This window comes from Paralichthys olivaceus, chromosome 11 (assembly GCF_024713975.1).
Source record: "Paralichthys olivaceus isolate ysfri-2021 chromosome 11, ASM2471397v2, whole genome shotgun sequence".
NCBI classification, from domain to species: Eukaryota; Metazoa; Chordata; class Actinopteri; order Pleuronectiformes; family Paralichthyidae; genus Paralichthys; species Paralichthys olivaceus.
In genome coordinates, this window is record NC_091103.1 from 9,720,572 (window position 1) to 9,745,784 (window position 25,213).

Below are 25,213 nucleotides of genomic sequence, written 5' to 3' on the forward strand. Positions count from 1 at the left end.
TAAATTTGATCTAAGATTTTTAAAAAGAACCAAAAATTGCTCAGCAATAATTGCTAAATCAGAAAAAGAGATTCATGCAATTTTCCGTTTTGGACCCAAACAACAACCAGCACTCATGCACTACAAATGCCAGACAACCAGCTGGACAGCAACACACAGATAGACACACACAGAGACAGACGGGTATGTGTATTGTTGTTTTTGGAGGAGCTGATTTGACAAGCACCTCTTACGTTTATTCGAGCCTGGTGGTACACGCCCCCGGCCGAGTTGCTGCACGTGCACCGGTACACCCCGCCATCCTGCACCTGGGTGTGGGTCACATTGAGCTGGCTGACCACATGGCCCTCGTGGGTCTCGTAGTGGCCCAGGTGGTGGTGGCTGTCTTTGATGACGGGGTCGTCGTCCAGAGACCAGCTGCACCTAGGAGGCGGCGTGCCCTTGACGTTGCAGAGCAGGAAGACTGGCTCGTTTGGGTTCACCACCTTCTCGCTGAAGGAGGACAGGATCTTGGGAGTGCCATCTGTGGTAGGGGATAAGGTGGGACATGGTAAAGGAACACAGTGGTGAATGAAACCATGGTAAAACTTTGAGCACATTAATGATAATTATCAGCCTGAGGAACACTGACGAAGTTTCACATTTAGTTGGCAGTAACAAGATTCCTGTTTTTACTTTGTCACAGTTTCTGAAAACCAGGATTTCTTCTTTTGAGAGGTGATCATTTGTTGTCATAAACACGTTTTCCTGAGATAATCAAGAAGTCTTAACCCAGCAAAAGTAAAGGAAACATTCTGTGCCTTTTAAAAAATTCACCATTTTGTGCCTTTATGTTTTGGTTTGGATCAGGACACTGTGCCAGAAGCTCTACACATCTATTGAAGTCGTTATGAACAGCGATCCAGGAGCTTTCCTTCGCAAACACAGTCTGGTTGTCTTTTGATATGTCTGTGTCTGCCTGCTGCTCTCTGATAATCTAGGTCTGTGCCACATGATTATAGATTATCAATATCTCCTTTTTACAGCTCCCTGGCCACAGGAGACAGTTGCCTGAGCAACGCTGCCAAGGTAAGCTATTGGATTCAAGAGTGTGAGAGTGCCGGTGTTTTGTATGTGTTTGTGAAGTCCTGGACGATCATACTAATGGCAGCCTACAGCAGTGAGTCACAACAGAATGCCATTACCACATAAACCCAGTATTGATCTTAACAGCCTGAACCTGTGTCTGCTAATTCATTGATTATGCATAGGAAAGCTACCATGCTGTGGCTTTTGCCGCAATTGACATCCACACATTTTTACCTTCTAGGATGACTTGCACAAAGTCCTGGGCAGACATCTTGCCTTTCCTAGCGAAGCACTGGTAAGCTCCACCGTCACTCTTCGACATGCCCTCCATGATGAGGTTCTCCCTGTTGAGCCCCGTGAAACGAACGCTGTTGCCCGGGTAGATGATCTCGCCGTTTCTGTACCATGACAGCTCGTACTCATCTGAGCCGCTCACGCTACAGGACAGAGACACCTTGCTACCCACGCTCCCTTTCACCTTGCGTGGGCTGACCACAGCCTTCAGAGGCTCTGAGGACACAAAATAAGAGGAATGTATTTTCAAAAGTGATTCATTGATTTATTGCAGCAAGACTGAGAAGAACATACAGAGAAGGGAAGATAGAAAATAAAGTTCAGCATGTTTAGATAAAGTTTTTTTCGAAAAGAATGATAAAACCAAAATCTGGGAATTAAAGGTAAAACAAGTAAATAATTAATCAGCGTACAAAAAAATGATCAGCGTAAATTCTAATAAAATTATTATTATTAAGATATATTTTTTCGGGCTTATGCCTTTATTTGCTGACATGCAGCAAAGGGCCGTAAGCTGGAAACCAACCCAGGCCGCTGCATAGATGCTCAAAACCTTTAACCCTCAACCAGGAGAGCTATACGGCAACACAGTCCTGCTTTGAAGTTTTAACATGTTAGGATTCCTGCTCTGGATATAATAGAGTAAACACCACTTGTGCAAAATACTCACGCTTTATATAAAGGCGCCCCATGACTTCAGCATTGCCGTAACTGTTCCACACTTCACAAACATACGTCCCAGAATCACTGGGCTGCGTGCTCTCGATCAGCAGCCCTGTGATGGTCTGGCGGAAGCGGCTGTCAGGCTCCAGAGGGCTGTTGTCCTTCAGCCAGCGGTACTTGGGCGTTGGGTAGCCTGAGGCCTTACAGGGCAGCTCCACCCGATGATTAATCATCACCTCTCTGTGGTCAAAGCCATCCAAGATGCTTGGCTCAGCATTGGTGGGGTCTGGAAGGAGCAGAGAATTTAGTGTTAATTAGTGGTGAGCGTTGCCAGGAGCTTGATAGTGTAATCCAATATTGATTTTTGAGGGTCAAGATTCTGCTCCATATACTGTATTTTGTTATGCAAGGGGGAGAAGAGAGACAGAGACTGTGTTGCTACAGTTCAAGACAGGATTTTATAATGACAAAGAAACGGGAGAAGGTTCTACATATTGGATCTTGTTTATCAGTCCATCAGTCTGTGACTATGTGCAGCATACAACATAATCTACTGTATAGCCTGAAACAACCTGCAACACAATGATTGTTTTGTTACTGAATGGCCCTGAATGGTTTGTACTGTCGGTTCACAGCAAGAGGATTCTCTCTGTGTGGAGTTTACATGTTCTCCCTGTGTCTGCATGGGTTTTCTCCTGGTACTCCAGTTTCCTCCCACAGTCTAAAGACACGCAAATTGGGTTTAGGTTAATTGGAGACTCTAAATTGACCATAGGTGTAAATCTGAGTATGAACGGTTGTTTGTTTCTATAGGTTGGTTCTGTAATATGCTGGCAAATCTGTCCGGGGTGAACCTCGCCTCTTGCCCAATGTCAACAACTAATAGCGGTATAAATAACGGATGGATATTTTAAACTTATTTGATCTCTAGGACAATTGTCCATCACACCAGGAGCTAAACTGAGCAGACCATAGACTTGGCCATAACTCTAAATATGACTTCATATTAACATTTATGGATTTCGCTAGTATTGCCACACCATGATGCAGCCATCATTGCTGACATGATTACATTAGACATAACATTTACTAGTAATATTTATATAAGAGACATTCTTCTTTCTTAACCTGATGATTCAGAATGAAACAGGCCTCATGGATCTGTAACATCCTGTTAGTTTCCATGCATTTTTACATTTCCTGTTTTAATATAACTCTACAAACACTTCCTGTCATTGCGGCTCCTGATAGTTTTAACTTTACTACTTACCTGTTTACCAATAGACCCTGTATAAATTGTTCTTAAGGCCCAATCACACATATGCAAATGGAGCAGTGGCAAACCTTGACCTCTTGTTCACTTCCAATTTGTGCGTGTGAGGAGGCGAAGTACTCACAGCTTCCTGTGGCAGAGCAAATCCACAGCAGTCCTTGTCATGGAGTTTAACTTTAGTGAACTTTAAGCAGCGATATTCGCTTCACATTCGCCTGTGTACAACCTTACCCTTAGTCTTCAGTTCTCTTCTAGATTGTCATTGCCACCCCCTTGTACATTTTTCTACATGTTGCCTTTCTGTGTAGGACCTTTGATTTGATTTGATTTTGGTTTGTCTTTGCTCAACTGATATTGAGTGTATGAACTCCTGGTCTGTGAGTAAAGACCTTGCTCTTTTTACATGCCATTAACTCTCATCACCTAACTTAGCTGTTGTAATCAGTACTCTGTAGGAATAGCCATTACTTTACCCGACACAATGAGACGTGCACTGTTGCTCTGACGAGTCTCGCCGGTGTAGCGGTGGCGGGTGGTGCAGCGGTAGTTATTCAGCCCATCCTCAGGTAGGACGTCCAGAATGTACAAGGCTCCTGTGGATGTGATGAGATATCTTTGTCCTAAAGCAAATAAGAAGGACAAGAGGAAACATATGAAATACAGCAGTTGTGTTGTTATCCAGATTTAAAAAAAATGCTTTGTGCAGTATAAAGAATTATATTCACTCCAGCACAACTGAAAGTTATGGATTTTTACTGTTAACTCACAAATAATTGAAGAGGTAAAATCTGTATCAAGCAGATCATGTATCCATACATTTCAAAAATGTAAAAAAGTTCATACAATCTGATCTGCATATTTAAAATTTGACCTCTAACAGCTTTGGTTGTCTTGTCTATGACCTCTGCTGTTGCAGAATCCCCACTGGTACCAATGTCTGGTATCTGAAAGCCAATCCTCTTTTAGCTGTCACAGCCAGGTCTGTGTGTGCGGTAATATTATGTTAATTCTCCAGATCAAACCAGGCTGAGTGGGGCTGTCAACATCCATAAGGAATGCAACCTTCCCGTCCGCCATCACATGGATGGCCACATTCCCATGGGTGCAGATTGATGTCAAAACTGATCGAAAAAGCAATTTACAGGAGATTGTCTTCCCTGTGTGCAGTGGTGGGCAGTGCTAAGATAGAGGCAGCTTAGGGAAGCCTTTAAGGCCTGAGGAAAACAGCCCTGTCAAGACTACAGGTAATGTCGATGGGGTCACAAAGTAAAATAACGTTCACCTGACATCACAGTTTATTGCATGGAGCTCAGCACAGTTTATAAAAAGTTTTCCCCTCAGCATTTCTCCCTTCTGATATTTTATCCTGCATAATGTGTGTAGAACAAAGGCATTTGTTTGTGTCATTATTTCACAATAAACATATTTTACTAGTTGTAAATTACCTGCTGACTGAGCTAATAAAAGAAGACTTGGATGTGACAACATTGTAAAGCGCCGTGTTAAATTAGGGATTAAGTCCTGAAATAACACTAAGACCATAACACAATATGAAAACTTGGCAATGTGCAATAATGCAAACCTTTATGAAAAAACAAATAACTGCATTGAGCTCAGTGTGATAAATTACCAAACTCTAGCAATTCATCTTCTATGGAAGATGATTTTTGTATTGTAAAGTATGAATGGTAAACAGAAAATGGCTTTTTATGAAGATCCAACACTTAAACTGTACATCGTAATACTATTTAATCACATCTGTAGAATATTAAGAAGAGGAGAAACCCACAGTGTCCCTAACACTGCTGAAGTCTTGTGTCTGATTGAGGCTACATTTTTTATATTATTGTCTGAAAAAAGATCAACTGCTTAGATTAGCAAAAAAAAATCTCCCTGTATATTTGATTTTGATTGCACTGCATATCTGAAGGCAGTCATATCACAATTTTCTCCAAAAGGAGAATGAAAACTGGGGCTGTGTGGGAGCTGCTAAAGCAGATTAGCGGTGGCTTATTCATTTAACTTGAACAGGGGGGGCTATGGAGTTTGCTTGTGATGTTCCAGAGTTATAACATGTACAGTATGGCGTGTTCTTTTGAATTCATGTAAAACAAAAAGTGGGTGGTCTGTCAAACAAAACCAGAAATTAGCATAAGAGGTTCTGACACGATAAATTCCACATATTTCTATTTGCAGTTTGCTGGTGCATTTGTTGTTGTCGGTGAGGAAGGTCTTCAAGATGCTATGAAAAATGCATGGACAGGCAAGTACGGAGGTTTCTCATTTCTGTATGGGTTAACAAATTAGAAGCCACCTCCCTTATGTCACGTAACATCATCCCCTGTAGATCCTAGATTCTTGGGCTGCAGTCTCGAATTATATACGACAGAGCTGTCTGACGTAAAGAGTTTGAGTGAGATATTGATAAGAGATAAAGTGAAAATAACGTTACACTAATGTTAACATCAAACCACAACATGCTTTAATTTTCCACTTGAGACTAATATCTATGAAGGAAGCAAAGTAGGCTTAATATGCTTATATTTAAATTCATTTTCTTGTTTATACTTGCAAAGAAAAATAAACCTTGAGGGGCTAAGCAAATAGGGGGTGGGGGGGCGGGGGGGCACAAAGAAGGAAAGAAAGAGAGAGAGAAAAAAACCCCACTGCTATTGTAAGCATTGACCTAGATAGAACCGACAACAGATTCTACAGATTTGATGTCCTGAAGGGGTTTCACTGGTTTACATACAGGGCTGTTAGATGGGCAACCAGCAAGTGGAAAAGAGCGAGGGTGTGACAGTGTGTGTGTGTATGTGTGTGTGTGTGTGTGTGTGCCTGGTGCCGATAGCCATGCACGCATTCCAGTATGTGAGATGATTGGTGGGAGGAAATCTTCTTAGATGTTGAAGAGGCCAGATGCAAAAAAAAACCCAAAAATATTTTCAACTAATCTCACATGGCTGTGATCAGTTGAGAAAGATGAGACTTATTTTATCAATAAATGTGGAAATACATGTGGAAAAAAAGGTGGAATCCCGAAGACTACATACGACCATGCTGCAGCAAAAACAAAATTCAGACATCTCCTCAGAAGCTGTCCACTCTACACACACACCCACACACAAACATACACACACACACACACACACACTGCCTCGTTCCCTTTTTCTCTCCTCCCTTCCCTTCTGGCTTCTCCATTTTGATTCTGTACTGGTCCTCTGAAATCTCACTGTGGAATCCATCTTGAGTGAGACAAAATGGTATTTCACTCCAGCCGCTGTGAGCTGCTGCAATTTTCTCTTCAAGCACCTCTATGCTCCTGCACTGCCTTTTAAGACGTCAGAGCTCAGCTATGACAGGATGAAGTGCAGGCAGAGGGAGGGGATTTCGAAATGAGAGCTATTGTGTTGAATTGGACAGTATTGTATCTGTTCCTCGCGACCTGTTCCCCTTAATCTGTCTGCTTTGTCTTTAACTCACTCAGAACATGATACATTAGCATTTTGGAGCAATTGCTTTTCACAAAACCAGCATGTCAAGTAGGATATTATGCACAATGCCCTGTTAAACACTAAAACGTGTTCCCAAATGCATTAAAAAATCCTCTGGATGGACATCTCTTTGTTATTGTCAGAAAGTGGAGCCCCTTCCTCTCCATTCATTCACAGCCACTGCCACTGTAAAGTGAAAAAGTGCTCCACTCCACCAAACACATTTTATCTAATCATCCCCACTTTGCCAGAGACAGAATCTAATACAAGCAGCAGGCTCTCACTCACAGCAGGCTAAATAAGCCTCGACGTACAGATGAGCGAGTGTCACAGCATAGTCCCTGCCAACAGACGCTCGCAAGACGCTGTGATTTAAATGAGAGCTGAGCTGGTTACATCTAAGGTGACAATCAGCGACTCAGTAACTGGAATGAATTAGCGATAAACTTCCAATTTGTTTTATCCAGACTGGTCATGCCAAATCAATTGCCTGTAAAAGAGGATTATGTCTGTTGCAGACGATCTACGTGGATTTCATGTGCATGCAAATACATACATGGTTCAATACTGCAAAGTACAGAAATAAAAACATATGCCAACCTAAATTGTGAAATTACTTGTTAAGCTGTTGATTGCTCTTAAATATGTTATGTGTAGATTAGTTGTAAACAAAATTCTTTTTGAATTCAGTGGTTTTCACCAAATTATATATTATGACCTGATCAGGGTGTACCCCGCCTGTCCGCCAATGTTAGCTGGGATTGGCTCCAGCCCCCTCCCACAACAATTATGGATGGATGGATGGATGGATGGATGAAATATATTAGATGGTTTTCTCTTTACTGTTATTGATACCAATGAACTAGCTTTTATTTTGACCCCCTAAAGAAGGCTTTGTGCAGAGATGCATCAGAGTTAGGGTTTAATATGACACTGACACATAATACGTTTTCTTAGATTTTGTTATGCCTATATGTGCATCCTATCCAAAGAGCACCTCAAACTAATTAGGGTTAGTGAGTTGTTTCTGAAACACTTTGTTGAAATCCTCTTCATGCCCCGTCGTCTGTAGGAAAAAGAGTAAAGCCTGTGTCTGTCGCCATTGCAGGACTGTAATAATCACCACCAATCAATCTTGCAGTAGTGTGAATATGAATCTGAGCCAAAAGATACTTTATCAATACAAGAATCCATTTTTTGATTAATTACACCACATGACACCATATATATATGACACCATGGTAAATGGGAGTTTACAGTCTGGATTTAATGGGTTAAAATGTTTAGTGCGAAGACTCATCTCTTCTGTTGGTGAGTCAGAGAAGTTATTGTTTAAAGAGGACACTGGGACCGGCTCTCAGTACACTGTGAGTCAGACAGTGAGGAGGGACCCACTTCTTGTCGGGTCAGCAGAGACAGAGTGATGATAAATGGGCTTATGAACGTTCTACGTCTGTGTGGTAACTTCTCTGGCCCACTTCAACTCTCCTAGGTCAGACCAGACATTAAAGTTAAATTAAAAACAGATAGCTGTCTATCAAGGGCTTTCTGAAGTGTACACTGTATCTGCACTAAATGCACCACCACAAATGTTACTTAAAATGATAGTGTGGGCTATTGGAAGTGGATTCAACACCTCTCAGCTCCGTCTTTATCCTTCATTAATTCAGCAGTGGCAGACTCTCACAGATATTTACTGTTTTTATCTTTACTCAGATGCTGATACAATCCTACACAAACTTTAGTGAGGAAACACTGCATTGACTCCTGTGGTGGTAACCTGAGAGGAGAGAACGCTGTATGTCTGCCTGCTCAGAGTCGTGGCTACGTTGCGTGGTGAAACAGGGGGCAGGGGGGGCAGACGTCAGATCGCAGCTCTAATCTGAGCTGATTGCGGTCAGATTGCAGGACTGAACTCTACACCGCACAGCTCCTCTGGCAGCATGCATAAAAAGTGAAATGAGCCCCATGACTATTATGCAGATCTAACCGAGAAAAACGTGTTAATCCGTCTGACTATCTGTTTTTGAAACAATTAAACGATACACAATCACACTGTGTCAAACGGTGCCTAGTAGCATTAAACGCTGAGCTACAACACAGACCACTGGGTGAACGTGGACACCGTGGCTCTTGCCTGGATGCATTTAATTAACATGATGACTCTGAAATCAATAGACAACATGCTAATGGTCAAACTACTGCAACACTCTTTAAATCAGTGGATACAACCTTCTCTGGTGACACAGGAGCGAAAACAAAAATGAAACCTGATGAAGAACGAACAGTATTTTTTGTAAAATAAAATACATGGTTCAAAATGTCAACCTTGTTGTATTTTATTGCCTGTTACTACTAACAACAATGTGCTAAAGTTCAGGTTAATAAATATTACATTATACAGTTATTTTATGCAGTTTTCTGCTAAAAAGTGATTGTATGTGTAATTCACAAAAAACTAGAAATCAGTTCAATGATTAGGAATGAGCCATAATTTATCAGAGTTTGAAAGCCTGGTAGTTGAATGTATGATCTAAGCAGCTAAAATTTAAAAAATGGGAAATATAAGGCTTTCTTTCTATTGTCTGATTCAAAAGCTGATGTAGAGGAAGAGATTTTCTAAGAAGACAACTAAGGTCATTTTGAACAGCTCAACAGATTCTCTTCATCCCCAACATTTAGATACTCATTAACATGTCTTCCTCGTTGTCGGCTTATTTGAGTGTGTTGCTAGTTCAAAATTGTTGTTGTAGGTGGTCTGTAATATCTAAGAGCAGCCACATTTTCTGCATGAAGGTCCGTTTTTACTAATGTGTTGAATCGGTGTGTTTAGTCGGTGCCACTCTGCAATTGTGGGTTTCTTTCTCGCTGTGTATCAAGACCATGTCGGAGGTGGAGCCAAGAAATGTTTAATAACAGTTATTTTTCTGAAACAACTGCAATGCAGAAAAGAAAGAAAACATTGGAAGAGATGACGGGCAAGACAATTGAAGTGACCGAGGTTGTTATTAAGAGACACTGATGATGTATGCTACCAAGGACACCAATCAGAACTGTGACCAGAGTAGTTTCTCACCGTCTTGCCTTTTCTTCACACGTGATGTACACGGTTCTCAGCCTACATATATATCGGAAAAATATCTGTCAATAGTCACACTGACATCATCTTAGCATCATAGGATAAAACCGACCCTCTCACTGTGGTTTAAAGCATGAGAGGCAGTAGATTTCCAATGCTCTCTCGCTCTCTCTCTCACGTTTTTGCTCTGGCAATTGGTAAAAGCAAAATCACATTGCTATCTATACTTTCAATGCAGAAAGATAAATTAATAAGCTCTCATATTTTGGGGACAGCAAATAGTGCAGACTATGAAAATGTAGACTTTTCAAATACTTTAACTAATGCAATCAAAATCAGGATAAATCCAGAGGCCCTGAGCACCTGTAACAGTCACCTATAAAAATCTCTTTCTCTCAATGCACCTGCTGTGTGAATAGATTTAGGATGTACAAGTAAACGACAGAGCTGCCATTGAAGCCCTGGTGAAGAAGGCATCCTTGGTTCAATGAAAGTTTTGGCATCAGAGCTGGAATGCTAAGAGACTCTGTCTCTTATTCAGCCTCAAAAACCTCTGTGTTCCTGTTTGGCTCATTCTACTTCCTCTGCTGCTTCTCCTCTCTCTCTGCTGCTAGATCTCTCTCTGTCTCCCCCTCTCCGTCTCTCCCTTTGTGTCCTGAATGCTAAAACAGTGTTTGGCTGTGTCAGAACACTGCAATGAAATTCTGCAGGCTCAAACGCCCACATCCAGTAAACACTTTCATTTACCTTGATGTTTTAGCAATGAAAAATAGTTCAACAAGTAAATTAAGTAATTAGAGAGGACCACAAAGACATGATGGGAATTGATTAAAATCATTCGCACAATTATAAGTAGAAATGAGATGTTTAGATTTGAGATAAAGGTGATGCATGAACTTTAATGTTAAATTCCTCATGTGTCTGATGTTGTTGTTTTTGTAAATCATTTTACATAAGTTTGACGCACATCACAGACACAGGTGAAGCTACTCCTACACTACTCTTACCCCTGTTCCGACCCTCTTCCTCTCACCTTCCAAACCACTGGTGATTAACATATATTGATAGACAAGGGTAAAAGAGGCAGTTTTACCTTCCAGCCCTGAGTTTTTCATGACTTTACGATCACCTGCTCCGCCCTGATGTATTTCACCTGGGTTTCATTACCTCTGACCGTTGTTAATCCCCACGTTTCCCCTCTCTCCCTTTTCATCAGTTCCCCTCCCCTGTGTTATCTGCAGCTTCTGTTCAGTTCCACTGTTTCCCAGTCTTTTGAGTTTCTTTTTCTATCAGCCTGCCTGTCATCTGTAATCCTGTTTATTTTCATGACAAAAACCTGTCTGCATTGAGCTGCTGCAGAAGGCTGTCTGGATCACAAAGAGACTTATCTTTCTTTTAAAGCAGGCATGTGTATCATAAGAATATTTGAATTCCTAAATCTAATATTTCAATTATCTAATGTCTACTAATCAAGTATAAATTTAATTATAATCATGTTTTTGTAATTGCTTTGCACCGCTCCGAGGTTTTACAGCTACAACATGAAACACTCATTGGATCTGAAACACTACAGTCAGGTATTGAAATATATATTTTCTTTTTCAGAGGTATATTTCCAAACAGCAGGACAGATGGAGTGAAATGCAGTGACTGGTAGTGTTATACCACCATTGTTTTAAATTAGAAATGGGTTTTCATTTACCATAAATAATTTGTGAACTGTAATCCATGCAAAAAATGTCCAACTGCCACGAGATGAACAATTCATATTTAATAAACAACTGAACAAGTGAAAGATGTCATTTTAATAAATCATAGGACCCCCACTATTTCTGAGTATTTACTCTGTCACATCAGATTGCTACACTGATGTAGGTTGAGTGGTCATAGAGGAAGGTTATCTTGCAGATAAAGCAAATATTTACTATGATAAATAATGTGAAAATATAAATATGATAGACTATATAAAAATATAATATAAATATAAAGACTGTAAAAGGAAGAATTACTCATAGATTATGGCAAAACAATGCATGTTGTCATTAACAACATAGAACGAAAGCCGGAGGCTACAGTATATAGGCTTCATGTAGTTTTTCTACAGTTTCAGAGATATGCAAGAAGATAATGATGTCGGTAAAGGAAGAGGAGCACTGCACCTGAGTGAGGAGAAGGTTTATGTCACGATGGGAGAGCAACCTCGTACAAGGGCGCATGGAGAGAGGATTAATTTTGCATTAATGTATAGTAGCTTGCTGAGCTTGGCTGCAGGCAGGCATGCACACATGCGTGCACATACACACACACATTACAAAAACTGCTGAAAAGGAGAGTCGGGTCTCCAAGGTTATAGAGTCTGGGGGCTGTTGATGTCTTTGATGAGGTTAGCAATCCAGTAATCTCAACTGAACCTCAGAGCCATTAAACAGCATGTTGCTAAGCAGACCTGTGCATTCAAGAACGTCCAGACAGCAACGTCAGAATAATAAGAGTTAGAGGTGTTTTTTTATGTTAATATGGACGATAACCAAGAGTCCAGTCTTTTTAAATATGTTTTTCTAAGTTCACAGTAAAATGGGCAACGTGTTCTTTTTCTGCAGAAGAACAGGGTAACAGTGAATTCAACGACCTTATGACACAGCACAGACATAATACTGCTGTTGTTTCACAAAATGAATTTTCGGACATGAACTTTTTGGAGTTTGAGTTTCACATATGAAGAACACAGCAGGAGTCGGCTGACAACAGGAACAACAGGAAAATGTCCATATCATTCACGCATGTGGCAGAACGTGATGTTTATATTATTTTGTGGAAATTGCGTGTTTACTTTTTACAGCACATCATCACCAGCGTTGGTCCCTTCTTTCAAAAGATCTGAAATCTTGGTGTATTTCCAAGTTGATTGCTTATTGGTGTCTTTTACATGTATGGCACCTCTCTTTCATACTGAGATATTCTTTTTGGCTTATTTTTCTGTTTTGTGTCCATTGCGTGTTAGAAAGGTCATCAACATTCCGATTAACTCACTGTGACATCGCTCTACTCATGTTGCTGCAAAGGTTTATAATTGTGTTGAAACAATAGACGAAGATCCCAGTTCATATTCCAACCCTCCTGCCTATGTGCTTTGTTACTGTGATCTTAGATCTTCCCACAGCCAAATGACCAGAAAAATACTAATTCACTATTTAGTGTTACTACATTACAGTGTACTGTAATTTAAAAAAACATCTTTCAGCCACAGCAGGAGGAACTGTTATCAACTGTTGCGCTGTGTATAACTCTATGTCTGGAAAATAATACTCACAGATGGATAGTAAAATGAGTAATTAAATCAAGCCTTTTATTTCCACCATACTGGAAAGAGGATGTTGGCTTTGGGCTGCTCGGGAGTATGTGTGTGTGCGTGTGTGTGTGTGCGTGTGTGTGTGTGTGTGTGTCTGTGTGCGTGTGTGTGTGTGTGTGCGCGCGCAACATTTGTAGCAGTCTGCCATCATAACCTAATTATTGCAGCAGCTTAACAACAGCAATTAGCACATTTCCATCAGACGACACTAATTTGTGAATTCCATTCAGGACCAACACACTGAGAAAGAGAGAGAGACTTAATTCGCTGTTGAGATACTGGAAATGCTAAATCCATATCTATAGAGCTGTGAAAATTGCTTATGGTAATTGCAGTTATTGTAAAACTAGGCTGAAGCTTTAATGAAATTTCAAAATTTGATCATTTGTTTTTTGTATAGTCCACAGTTACTCCCAACAGATGAAAGTGTTTCAACAAACAAAGATTTCCCTCTCTCACTCTGGGGGAAAGTAGAATCCTAGTTTGGCAATATGCATAATCTCAAGTGTAAATCTTTCTAGTGTTATATATTCTAAACGTAGGTGTATAGGAAATTTAGAATGACCATGATTATTTATAATCAGCTAAAAATAATATACAAATGTCCAAGTCAGAACTTGATTACAACAATAACCTGCAGAAAACAAAATGTAAACACAATACTGACAAATATGTTTTTTTAAGATGTTATGGAAAATGTCTTTGCAAACAGTTTCTTATATACTTACATTTCTGGTTTTGTCTTTCTGGCATTTGGTGCTGTACAATGAGCGCATGGGGAGTTTTTGTAGCTTTCTCCCTGAAAGAGACGCCTGCTGGTGCTAAACCATAGAAGCAGGAGTAGCAGGACAATAGATTATATATAAAGATCGAATACATTTCAGCTCCCAAAAGTGAAGCCAAAACATCTTGATTGCCCCCTGGTGGCGGGCTGAAATACAGGCCATAAACCCTGCCTCATCCATGTTACTGAATGGGACAGGGATCAAACTGAAAATCAAGGTAAATGTAAGGTAAATCTTTCTCAAAAATAGTTTCTCTCATTTTAGATAGTTATTTTAACAAGGTTTGGTGTTAATTAGTTATTTGATAGTTGTTGAGAGTGACAAGTCAACTGATTGGTCCAGTGTGTATTGGCGAGAGCTCGAAACCATGATCACCACTGCATCAAGTCTGGCTCCAAATGAGATCGAAAGCACAAGATGGCGGCACTCCTATAGACTGTGGACTCATCACTACAGAGAACTCCTTTGATCACTTGAAATGTCTTCACCATTGACAAAAAAATTCAATTTTTGAATTCATTTTTACAATTTCTTGCTGATATATCTCCATTCATCACCTTCATCGTTTTTTAAATTTGGGTTGAAGAAGTTTGAATGCATAGTTTGACTGTGCATGCATTACTGCTGGGGGGCTTTTGAAGTCGTCGCTCTAATGGAGCAAAGTGCACCAGTCAAAAAATGTTAAAGGTGGATGACTCCATGCAGCAGTCATTGTGCATACAGCTGCCTCAGAATAACATTCTCCCTCCCTCTTTCCTCGCCCCCCTTATTTCCCCATCTCCCTGCCTCCCTCCCCCCCCCCCCCCCCCCCCACCCCTTACTTCCTACGCAGAGATGCATGTTGAGTGATAGGCCTGTGGATGAGTCTGGACAGTGCGTCTGAGGCCCTAGTTTTTAATAGGGTTCTGTTCTCAGTAATTATGCTGACACAATTTGATCAGCGCGGGGCTAAGTATCTTCATCTGAGGGAGATCGGGGGGAATTAACGCTGATGTAATAAGTACAATTTGTCACTATTAAGACGGAGGTGTTGACAGGCACTGGTGTTGTCAGGGCAACTGATGGCCCTCCCTTGCTACAGTATGTATTCTGCTCTTCTGCTGCATCTGGCGAGCAGAGCTTTCAGGGCCCCCTCAATAATCGATTCCTCGGGTTGCTCCGCACAGGCAAAAGCACACTATGCTATGACATACTGATATATACGCACACAGTATAATAAAGACAGACTGCACCTGGATGTGCTGCAGCTTCACACATTCGCATGCGAGCACATACACTCACAGCAAATACATACAAACAACTCAACACATGAGCACAAACCACAGTCCAGCAGCTCCTGCGTATTAGTGTCATGACTGAGAACTGCTGCCAACCGAGATGTGGACCACAGTGGACACTTTGTCTTACAGTGACAAAACTGTAGCACTTAATGTCATTACAGCCACCCTGCAAGCATGTGTGGTAACAAGGGTAAAAAAATGCACTAATGAGACAGGACTTCAGGCCTGGCTCGTTGCTGAGGAGACAACTAATGCCAAGATCTTGACCCTCTAATCCATCTCATTGAGCATTTTTCTGAAAGAAATCCACATTAGCTATTTATACAAGATGCAGCTAAGCAGAGAGAGCCACACTGCATCAGGGAGATGTGACCACAACTGGATTTCTGTGTACTTTTGTTTAATATACACTAAATGGAAACCCAATCTGCTGCGTCACACCAAAGTGGTCATGCTTTTCTTTTTTGGATGAGACCACTGTCCTTGTTTTTGTTTCCTATCCATTTTGATTTAGCTTTATCACAATGTGTACTTGTTCTACGATTATAGTATTGGTTGCTCTGGTCATACCTCTTGTAACTGGCAATACTGAGCATTTAATACTTCAGGTCCCCAGATTCAGTCTGAAATGTCACATGCATCACTGTAGGTGGCAGAAGCACCTTGCAGCAGTAACTCAAATGCCAGGATTCACATATACAACAGAAGGAGTAGGTCTTATAGATGTATACGTGTTTGCATTGCATCCAAACAACTGAACTGATAATTGAAAGTTGTATTTAGTATTATGAGAACATATTAGTAAATATTAGTAAACCATTAAGGTCATTTTAAAGCTGCTATTTTAGTGTGTTTGAAGTTGCATAATGTTAATTCAAATAAATAGGTCTTACAGTGACATAAAATCATCGATCTGTCCACAAACTGCTGAAACATCTCCAGCATCAAGCTGTGGGTCAATCGCACGGCAATACACAACACAATCTCAGAGGCAATCTTCCATTATTTTCGGATCCATGTCCACAAAGGACAATAATGGAAAACAGATCAAGATGCTGTCCTGTCTCTGAGCTGTGGCATAATAGCAACTCATGCATGGATAAATGATGTGTCCCACTCACTGGTCATTGCAACACAAACTAACGAGTCATGTTGGAAGAACGTGCAATGTCAGAGCTAAGATGTAAACAAAAAAAACATTTTCCCTTCACCACATCTTTGTATGAGTGCCATTAAGTACATTAAAGAAGGAATATAAATCTATCAATTCATTGTTTCACTGAGGAAATACAAGCCATCTAAACTATTGACAGCATTTGTCATAAATGAAGCTGAGAGTGGAGAATACAGTGTTATTGATGGCTGCCCTTTTAAAAGCTTTTGGAAAAGGTCAGCATATGTGCAATCCTGTTAAGATAGCAGCAAACCGCAATGAGAAAACTGCTAATTATTTAAAATTTACAATATTTTACATTACAGCCGATAAAATAGTTTAACCAAAGATTGTCTAAATAAAATTTACATGGGCTAGTATGTAGTTTTATTACAACTGATCAAAATCCTCTGTGATATTAATTATATATAGCAGTTTTTATCTTTATTTTTCATATCATCATAGGTGGATGCGATTCAAAAGCTATGTCCTTGTTCTTTGTGGGAAATCACTAAATGAAGCATGTAAAAGGGTCAGAAACTTACTCTGGATTACACATTTGCCTCAGGCCCTCATTTACCTGACAAAGCAGGTCACAGGGTTGTAAGGGAAAGGGAGACATGGCAGTGGTGAGGATAAGTCCCCTGTGTTATATATGCAAGAGTTTTCAGAGGGAGGGAGACAATGAAGAAAGAATGAAACATACATAGATTTTTAACTAAAGTAAGCATTTCTTAAACTGAGGGCATAGTCCACTGCAAAACTAGAAAACAAAAAACCCTGTAAAACCTTTCAAGTGATGTCTGCCAGGGTTAAAGTGTTATATCAAGTCCAGATGAAGGGCAAACATGCCCACATTCAACTATAATTGCACACACTGAAGCCCACAAGTCTTATTTGATTCACACAAGCCTTTTGGCTAAAGCGACATTATGTTTCTCAGCTACACAGCAGGTTTCTAGCCGCACCCCAATGAACCACATTTAAATTAAATTCGCTAAACCCAGACTTTTGTCTTGCTCACACTTATCAATACCAACCCCCTGAATATGTCTGAGATTCACATAATTCTGTGACAAATCAATAACAAGGCTGAGAATCTTTAAATGTTTAAGAAAGTGAAAAACAGATTCCTGATTCCACCCCCTCAAAGGCTCTGCTACTGCAGCAATGGAGGACCTTCCTTTTCTGCTAATATACCTGTAAATACAAATATATGAAGACAGACAATCACTGCTGTTTTAGTGCAACTGGCCTTTTGCCATAAAGACCACTCACAAGGATAATTAATGTTGCCCCGCTGCTCTGAAATATCCTTGATATCCTTGCATTCCTCTGTGAGGGAGGAAAAAAAAGTCACTAAAGATTCCTGTCATGTCATGTTGTCATCCGGGGGTGACGTCTGACATTAACCAAAGGTCGCTTGTAGACTCCTTCCATAGCCGTCATGACTCGGAGCCTCAAAGGGATACGCACCATCATCCAACAACACTGGGTGGACGAGGGAGTGGGTGGAAGGGGGGACCAGGAAGTGATACACTCTGAACAGTGTGGCTATGTTTCACGATTGGACAGCGTTGTGACATAATTGCCTTTGGCGTGTCAAATCTGGATGAGGACGTTGAGGCCCCGCATTGATGAAAAATTGTTAGGTTGTTTTTATTTGACAAGGAGCTTGTTAGCAGCGAGAAACATGCGCTCATCTGGGAACATGATGATGGAGCGATGTTGCAAAGCTCTGAAAATAGAGAGTGACGGCACAGACAGAAATTGTGCTATCTGGGTATGGAATCTGAGAGGGCATCTGTTATTTTGGAACTCCTCATCTGTAAGACACACACACTTGGTTGATTTGCTGCGATGTACAATTTTCAGGCATTGTCTTGGCAGGCATTTTCTGAGTGTGTGTGTGTGTGTGTGTGTGTGTGTGTGTGTGTGTGTGTGTGTGTGTGTGTGTGTGTGCTTAGGGCTATGTCAGCACTTCCACAGTGTGCTGTCCAGCTGACGTCAAGAGGGCAGCAGCTACTGTACCAACCAGACAGGCAATCCCATCCATGCAGCTCTGGATCTATGCATCCATATGTGTTTTTTCTTCTTGCTCTCTGTCTCTATTTTTCTTTAATATCATATTATTTTCTTCAGTCTCTTTCTCTGTCTCCTTACATCCCTTCCTCCTCCATTATCTTTGCCTGTCTCTGCTTTCTTTGTCAATTTCTCTCTTATTTTCATATATACTTTCTGTGCCTTCCTCCCAAGCCTCTTGTCATTCCCTCCCCACTTCTTCCTCTTTCCCTCTGTCTCTCCGCATCTGTCTCCATCCCTCGCTCCTGTCTCTCCGAGTGCATCCCTTCCTCCCTCCTTCCTCTGCTTCTCAAAGCGAACACTGCCTCGCCTTGTCCACCATCAAAGGCTCTCCTCTGTCCTCTATGCACCGTTTTGGAGAGTCACTGCGGGCCTGTCGCTCAGTATGCACAGTGGCCACGTGGCTCGACAATGGCTCATTTCAACCTCAATTTCCCCCGAAATGAATAGGAGCCCACCCTGGTGCACGCGGCATGCCTTTTAATTGGCCCAAGTTAGATTCAAACCATTAAACCACTGATGTCGACACACTTTCGCCGCGCCCATTGGCCTCTCCCCCACCCCCATTCACACACACACACAAACACCCTCTTTCCCACTCCGGCTGCCAGAACATAAACGTCTTATCTCTTAGCCCCAAACAGGCAAAGACGCCATGAATATTCAGCTGTTTCCATCTCCATTTCGGCAGACAACAGAGGCCGTGTGCACGCAATTGCTTGCATACACACACACACACACACACACACACACACACACACACACACACACACACACACACACACACACACACACACACACACACACACACAAATGCATAAATACACACACATTCATACACCCAGACAGGCCCTTTCTCCTGCACCCACTGTTTCAAACCTGGCATTGTTTATGCTTTGCTGAGTTTAGCTCATTTGTCTTTTTTCCCTCATTTGCTACAGTATGAGCTGAGTATATCCGAGGGATATTGATCAAAAGCTGGGGTAGAGGCACTAGTGCAGTTCTCACAATGTGCAGATATTAGTTCAGTGTGTGGACACCACATAAACATTTTTATTTTTATAATACCAGTAAGACTTACCTGTATCCAGGAGAAACAAACACAAAGAGAGGGGTACAGGTTTAGACCTCTGCTAATAATAATAATACAAATACAAAATATATAAAGTATTTCAAAGCATCTTTCTAGACACCAAAGGACACCTTTCAATATATCATAAACAAACAAATGACTATAAAAAGTATAACTAAGCTTTAAAATTGGAGACGTAAAACAACTATCAATTCAACATATGTGTCACAAGAATCCAAGGTCAAAATCAGATGAAGAGGCAAGGAGTCAACATCACCATATAATGTGTGATGATGTTTGTTATCTATGTTGTGTAGGAAGACATATTGATCATACAATTTCCTGCTGAAAAACCTCATTATCATTTGCGCAACATCCATCAATGCTAATTAAGTTAAATCCAAATGATGCAACCTTTGACACAGAGATCAACCAATCAAACATCTGTTTAACACTAATTGCTGCTCATTGAATCTGAAAACAAATAATATGAGTATATCTAAAAGGCTAAAGGGAGAAAGAGAAGACAAAATGATGTAAAAACAAAAGGCCAGCTACAAACGTGTGTTTGAGTAAAAGAATCTGCTGCGATGAGTCGATCGTTAAATAAAGAGCAGATTAATCAGTGAGCGTCTGTAGCATCGGCTACTCCTTTAATCTGAGGCAGGGCTAGGAACCAGGTGTGTTTCATCTCTCCCTGAACCCAGGCAAGAAGCCCAGCCCCTGGTCTATACGCCAACACCCCCCTTTGAAATATTTCACTTCAGATTCACAATAGCCCAATCCCCTGGTGGATTTTGTCAAAGATGAAAGAGATAGCGAGCACTGTTGCTCCGTCCACACTGCTCTCTCTCTCTCTCTCTCTCTTGCTCTCTGCTCATTCTCTTTGGAATAGAGAATGAAAAAAGAAAGTGAATACTCAAGCAGCTCCTGCACTCTTCAACCATTTTACGCCACCTGCTTTGATCTGCTTACAGCATGCCGCCATCATAGTAACGGATCAAAATCTCAGTGTCTTTGTATCAGAGGCTTTTCTCCCTCATTTTTTTTTACCTTGGTTTGACTCACATGCATTTATTTGCTTGTTTAAACCCATGTCTCTTCTCCCTCTGTGTCTCCCTACCTCTCTCACCCTCCAGCTGCTCGGAGGGTTTTCCTCCTCGTTTAGCTCGTTAGCGTGTGGCGGTAGCCGGCAGGATCAATTACGGGGGAATGTGAGCTTGCGTCTCTGTATCATTACCCAGCAAAAACTATATTAGTTCAGTCTGAGGGGAACACATGGGCAGAAGACAGTCTGATTATTATACCAGTTTGCCAACCAGCCAGCTACTGTTCCTGTTCTCTCTGGCAGCATCTGCTACTGATCTCCAGCCGGCACTGGCCTTGCACACTCTGCTATTATGTTCTGCACAAGAGAGGATATAATGTTCACTTTGATCAGAGCCAGAATCACTTCAGCTGACAATCAAAGCAGAGGAAAAATTCCTGGTGACATGGTGCAGCCTAATAATCAGAATCCGATTTCATGTAGAGCAGCTTTTCAATGGGTGTTTCTGGGGTGGTCGTTTTTACTGCATCACTGACGTTCAAGTATCCAAGAAAAAAAAACTTACAGACAAAGCAAACAAACAGTGCAAAGGTGAAATAATGAGGACCATACACATAATATCCATATACTAGCCCATGTAGACCTGTAAGCCTAGAAACCAAATGTAAGGGAAAACTGTATAAATGATAACTGCATAGACCCTGTTTTTGACAACTGCTGTTTCCAAAGTCAAGGAGCAAATTTGAATGTCAAATGTGCATACTGTATCACACTTATCATTTCCAGTTTATTCTAGAACGATTAAAGAAACTATAGGAGTAAGTAGAGTGGCACTCAGTAGAGTGTAGAGTAAAGTGGGAGAAAAAGGAAGGGATCGAATAACCTAGATTATTTATTTGTCATAAAACATAGTGAAAGAAAGTGAATCCTTAATCTGCATCCACACCCAAATGTAATTGGTTCTTCACTGGTCCAGGCCTCATTCATTCACACTTTGGTGGCAATTGTTTAGCAGTTTTTGTGTAATTCTACAAACAACTTAATGAACAAATCAACACAGAGACACAAACTGAAACTCCTTAGCAGAAGAAACAAAAAAGAGCGATAACAAGAGCTAACTCTTTTGATTGATTCTGAAAAACTGAAGGTAATATTATATTTTCAATCATTCTGGAAGACAAATGTAAATAACTGTAGATTTGCTGTGAAAAAACAAGGTTTCCTGTTTCATAGTTCAACCCAGCAGCAAGGATGAGGGAAGTTTGGCCAGTGATGTCCCAATGAAGTTGGTCTTTGACCTTTCGATATAAAGGTCATCATTTTATCTATTTACACATTTGTTTGAAATTTTGTCATAAGTACTGCACGAATGGCCAAAAACTTCAATTCTGATTAAATTATCTTTGATCTCCGTACTGTGTTTCATCAAACCAAATTCAGTGAAGAAAAAATTAAATCTGTTACTCTCGTGAACTTTTGGGGAAATGTCCTGAAGGCCCACTTCACAAGAATAGGGCATAAGAAGAATCCAAAAGCAGAACGTCTACAACCAAACGACGAACAAATAAAGAAGTTAAAAGTGTTCATAAATAATCATCTGCAGGCTTGATGTGATGAGTCTCCTCTGTCTCCTCTTTATCTCTGACGATTGTTCCAGTCATTCTCCCTTTCTTATTTCTCTCTCCCTCTTCTTCAATTTCAACAACTTTCATCTGTTTCTCTTTTCTTCATCTGAACCAAATCCCCTTTGTTTCACAGTCTTCATCCCTCTCCTCCTCTGTCCCCATTTCAATCTCCATTTCTATTTATTTCTCTTTCCCTCACTCTTTTCTTCTCCCTCTCTCCTCTCCCTCAGAGGGCAGACTTCAGGGAATAATCCAGCCTCCTAGACAGCTGCACATCACCAGCTGTCTGAGGAAGCTGCCTGCTCCCTACTCTTCCTCTGTCTGCTTTCCTTCTTCCTTCCTAGTCTGCCCTCCCCCTGCCTCTCCTGGCTCATCTGAATACACAGAGTGGGAGCAGCCAGATGCAGCCCGTCACCGATGTCAGACTGTGACACAAATTACCTCTATTTGATCAGTAATGGAAGCCATTTAGTGTCAACCATGTGCTACACTACTACACAATGAGAAAGGGACTTTACTGCAGTACAAACTATTATTCACAGAAAGATCAAATAAGATTCAATATACTAGGGTATAGCAATCATTGTATCTCCTAATGCACTAATAATATTCATTACTACGTGAACCTTTGGCAAACAGCTAGATATGATGTCTTATTTTGGTGTGTTACTTTCTAGACTCATGATTTTCATCGTGTTAACGTTAATGTACTAATATCAGAAACTATGTATAAAAATGGACACCATGACATTTCCCAGCCAAAGGGTCTTGATCGCCCTGGTGGCTGGCGGCAATATAGGTCATGAACCCCACCTTCTCCATGTTAGTGGGTGGGGTACACATCAAAAAAAAGATTCTCCTCAAAGATGGTGTCTGTCATTTTAGCTGCATCTTATAACACTAATGTTTATTCAACTGTTCATTTTTTTCAGTAAGTTCAGTTTTCATTAGTTATTAGATATAAACTATAAAAACAGGGTAAAACGTCAAGATTGTCAGCTGAGACTTCATTTCAAAGTGGCATGTTCACATCATTTCGTAACTTTGACATTAAAAAGCTTTTTTAAGGAATGTATAACCATAATCCCTCTAGTTAGATGTTTTTCTAATCATATTAGCCAATAAACTAAATGTCTATAAAATAAACTTCTCAGTGCTTTTGCAGCCCTGTTGATTCAATGACAAATTAATGTTTGTGTTGTATTACTAACAAAAGCATGTGTAGTTCATCTACCCTAATTATTATTATAATCAGTCAATCAATCAATCAAATTCTATTGTATTATCTCAGGGAGAGACACATGTGAGGGATTCCTCTCCCAGGTGCATGTAGCTGAACACATCAACAAAATATTTACAACATTGATTAGAAGAAACAATTTTTAACATAATGGAAACATGTGTCAATGAGGTCTTGCTAATAATGGTAGAATATATGAGAATAAAGTAAAAGACCTGTTTTAACCATCACTACATCTCCAGTTGGTAAGTGTGACAGACAGAAACACTGTTGGCCCCCTCACCCCCCCTGGGGTTTTTTTGTACAGCTGGCCTCATAATGCATCATTTGCTGCTTAGGGATAATCCAGGTTAGTAGTCAACAAAGGCCAGTTGTTTCAGGATTAGCACCACATGCAACCAAAACAGAAAACAACTGCTTCTACAAAGGAAAAAAGAGAGGGGTAAATAAAAAAAATACCTTCTTAATGTTAATCATGTAAAACAGATTGAACAACATAACAATTAATTAAAGTCCCATCATCATATTGTTCAGGTGAAATAAATCACAGGGGCTCATTTGATCAATGAAAAAAATGAGAACAAATATGACGCTGTGCAGTAAAACATGAATGATATGTAAGAATCTTCCCCATAGCAACTGCCCCAATTCACTTTTATCCTCTGAGAACTTTAAGACAGGGCTGTACTTTATGCTCTCTGTCGGTATCACATGTTTTATACATTTCTCATGTGTGCGGAGAGAGGCCAGAAGAATGCGAATGGGAGAGAGGAAGGGCAGGGGCATCAAAAGGTAGGAAGAAGACCCTGGCTGAATTATAATGATGATGAGTGGACGATGGGAGTGGTGAGAGAAACCAACACACCGCAAGGTTACGGTTTTCATTCGCCAAGGCACATTAATTACAGGCTGCTTTCTGGGATGGTGGACATGAAGCAATAGGCACGTTACACTGGCGTGTTCCTGCCACGATTTCACACTCTGGAGTGAAAAGTAGCGTGACAGATTTAGGACTTTGAAGTTTTGGTGCCGACAGGAAAACTAGTTAAAAGGTCAGGGACAATATTACAGAAGGTCAGGTTTTATGGGACATTGGCTTTTTATACTAATCTCTTGAGAGAAGTGTACATTTTGAACATTCACTTCTTATAATTAACTATGATTTTAATTGACTATTCCATATAGCCACAATGATCAATAATCTTAAAATGTTAAAAAACCCAAAAAGTTATTTTGGAGACCTAGACAGAACTAAAAATAAGTAAATATCTGACTTCTAAACCAAAGAGCTGGAAATTTGGATCCACTGAAATATTGCTTTGTGTATAGTGTATAACCTTTCCCAAACTGAAGCCAACGAAAATTTCTTTTACACTTTTTTGCATGGATGAAGTATTCCAACAGGTGTTGCTGGAGACCCAAACAGAGCTAAAGGTAGATTAAATATCTAACTTACAATCACCCAAAGTATGCCTTCAGATCCACCCTAATGTTGGTCCATGTCTGGTGCACAACTTGGTGCACTGGGACAATATATCAGTTGTGTGTTCAGGCTTGTTTTGCTTTATTGCCAAATCTAGACCGAGACAAAGTTAGATAATAATTATCTATTTACATTTTACACAAAACATGAAAGTAACTTGAATGCCAGCATGAACTGTACACGTCTGTGATGCATCAGGTGGATGATGGTGAAAATCAACTTAAG

At 40.5% G+C, this 25,213-nt stretch overlaps 1 protein-coding gene across 4 annotated transcripts in view; it reads right to left on the minus strand.

Moving 5' to 3' along the window:
• Nucleotides 1-25,213, minus strand: part of dscamb (Down syndrome cell adhesion molecule b) — a 114,324-nt gene that overhangs the window by 40,091 nt on the left and 49,020 nt on the right. For all 4 annotated transcript variants that reach the window (XM_069533864.1, XM_069533865.1, XM_069533866.1 and 1 more), the window contains exons 4-7: nt 3,772-3,918; nt 2,033-2,311; nt 1,303-1,578; nt 227-523 (exon numbers count right to left, since the gene is read on the minus strand). In XM_069533864.1, coding sequence (XP_069389965.1) covers nt 227-523; nt 1,303-1,578; nt 2,033-2,311; nt 3,772-3,918 — 999 coding nt within the window. The remainder of the gene's footprint in view (nt 1-226; nt 524-1,302; nt 1,579-2,032; nt 2,312-3,771; nt 3,919-25,213) is intronic.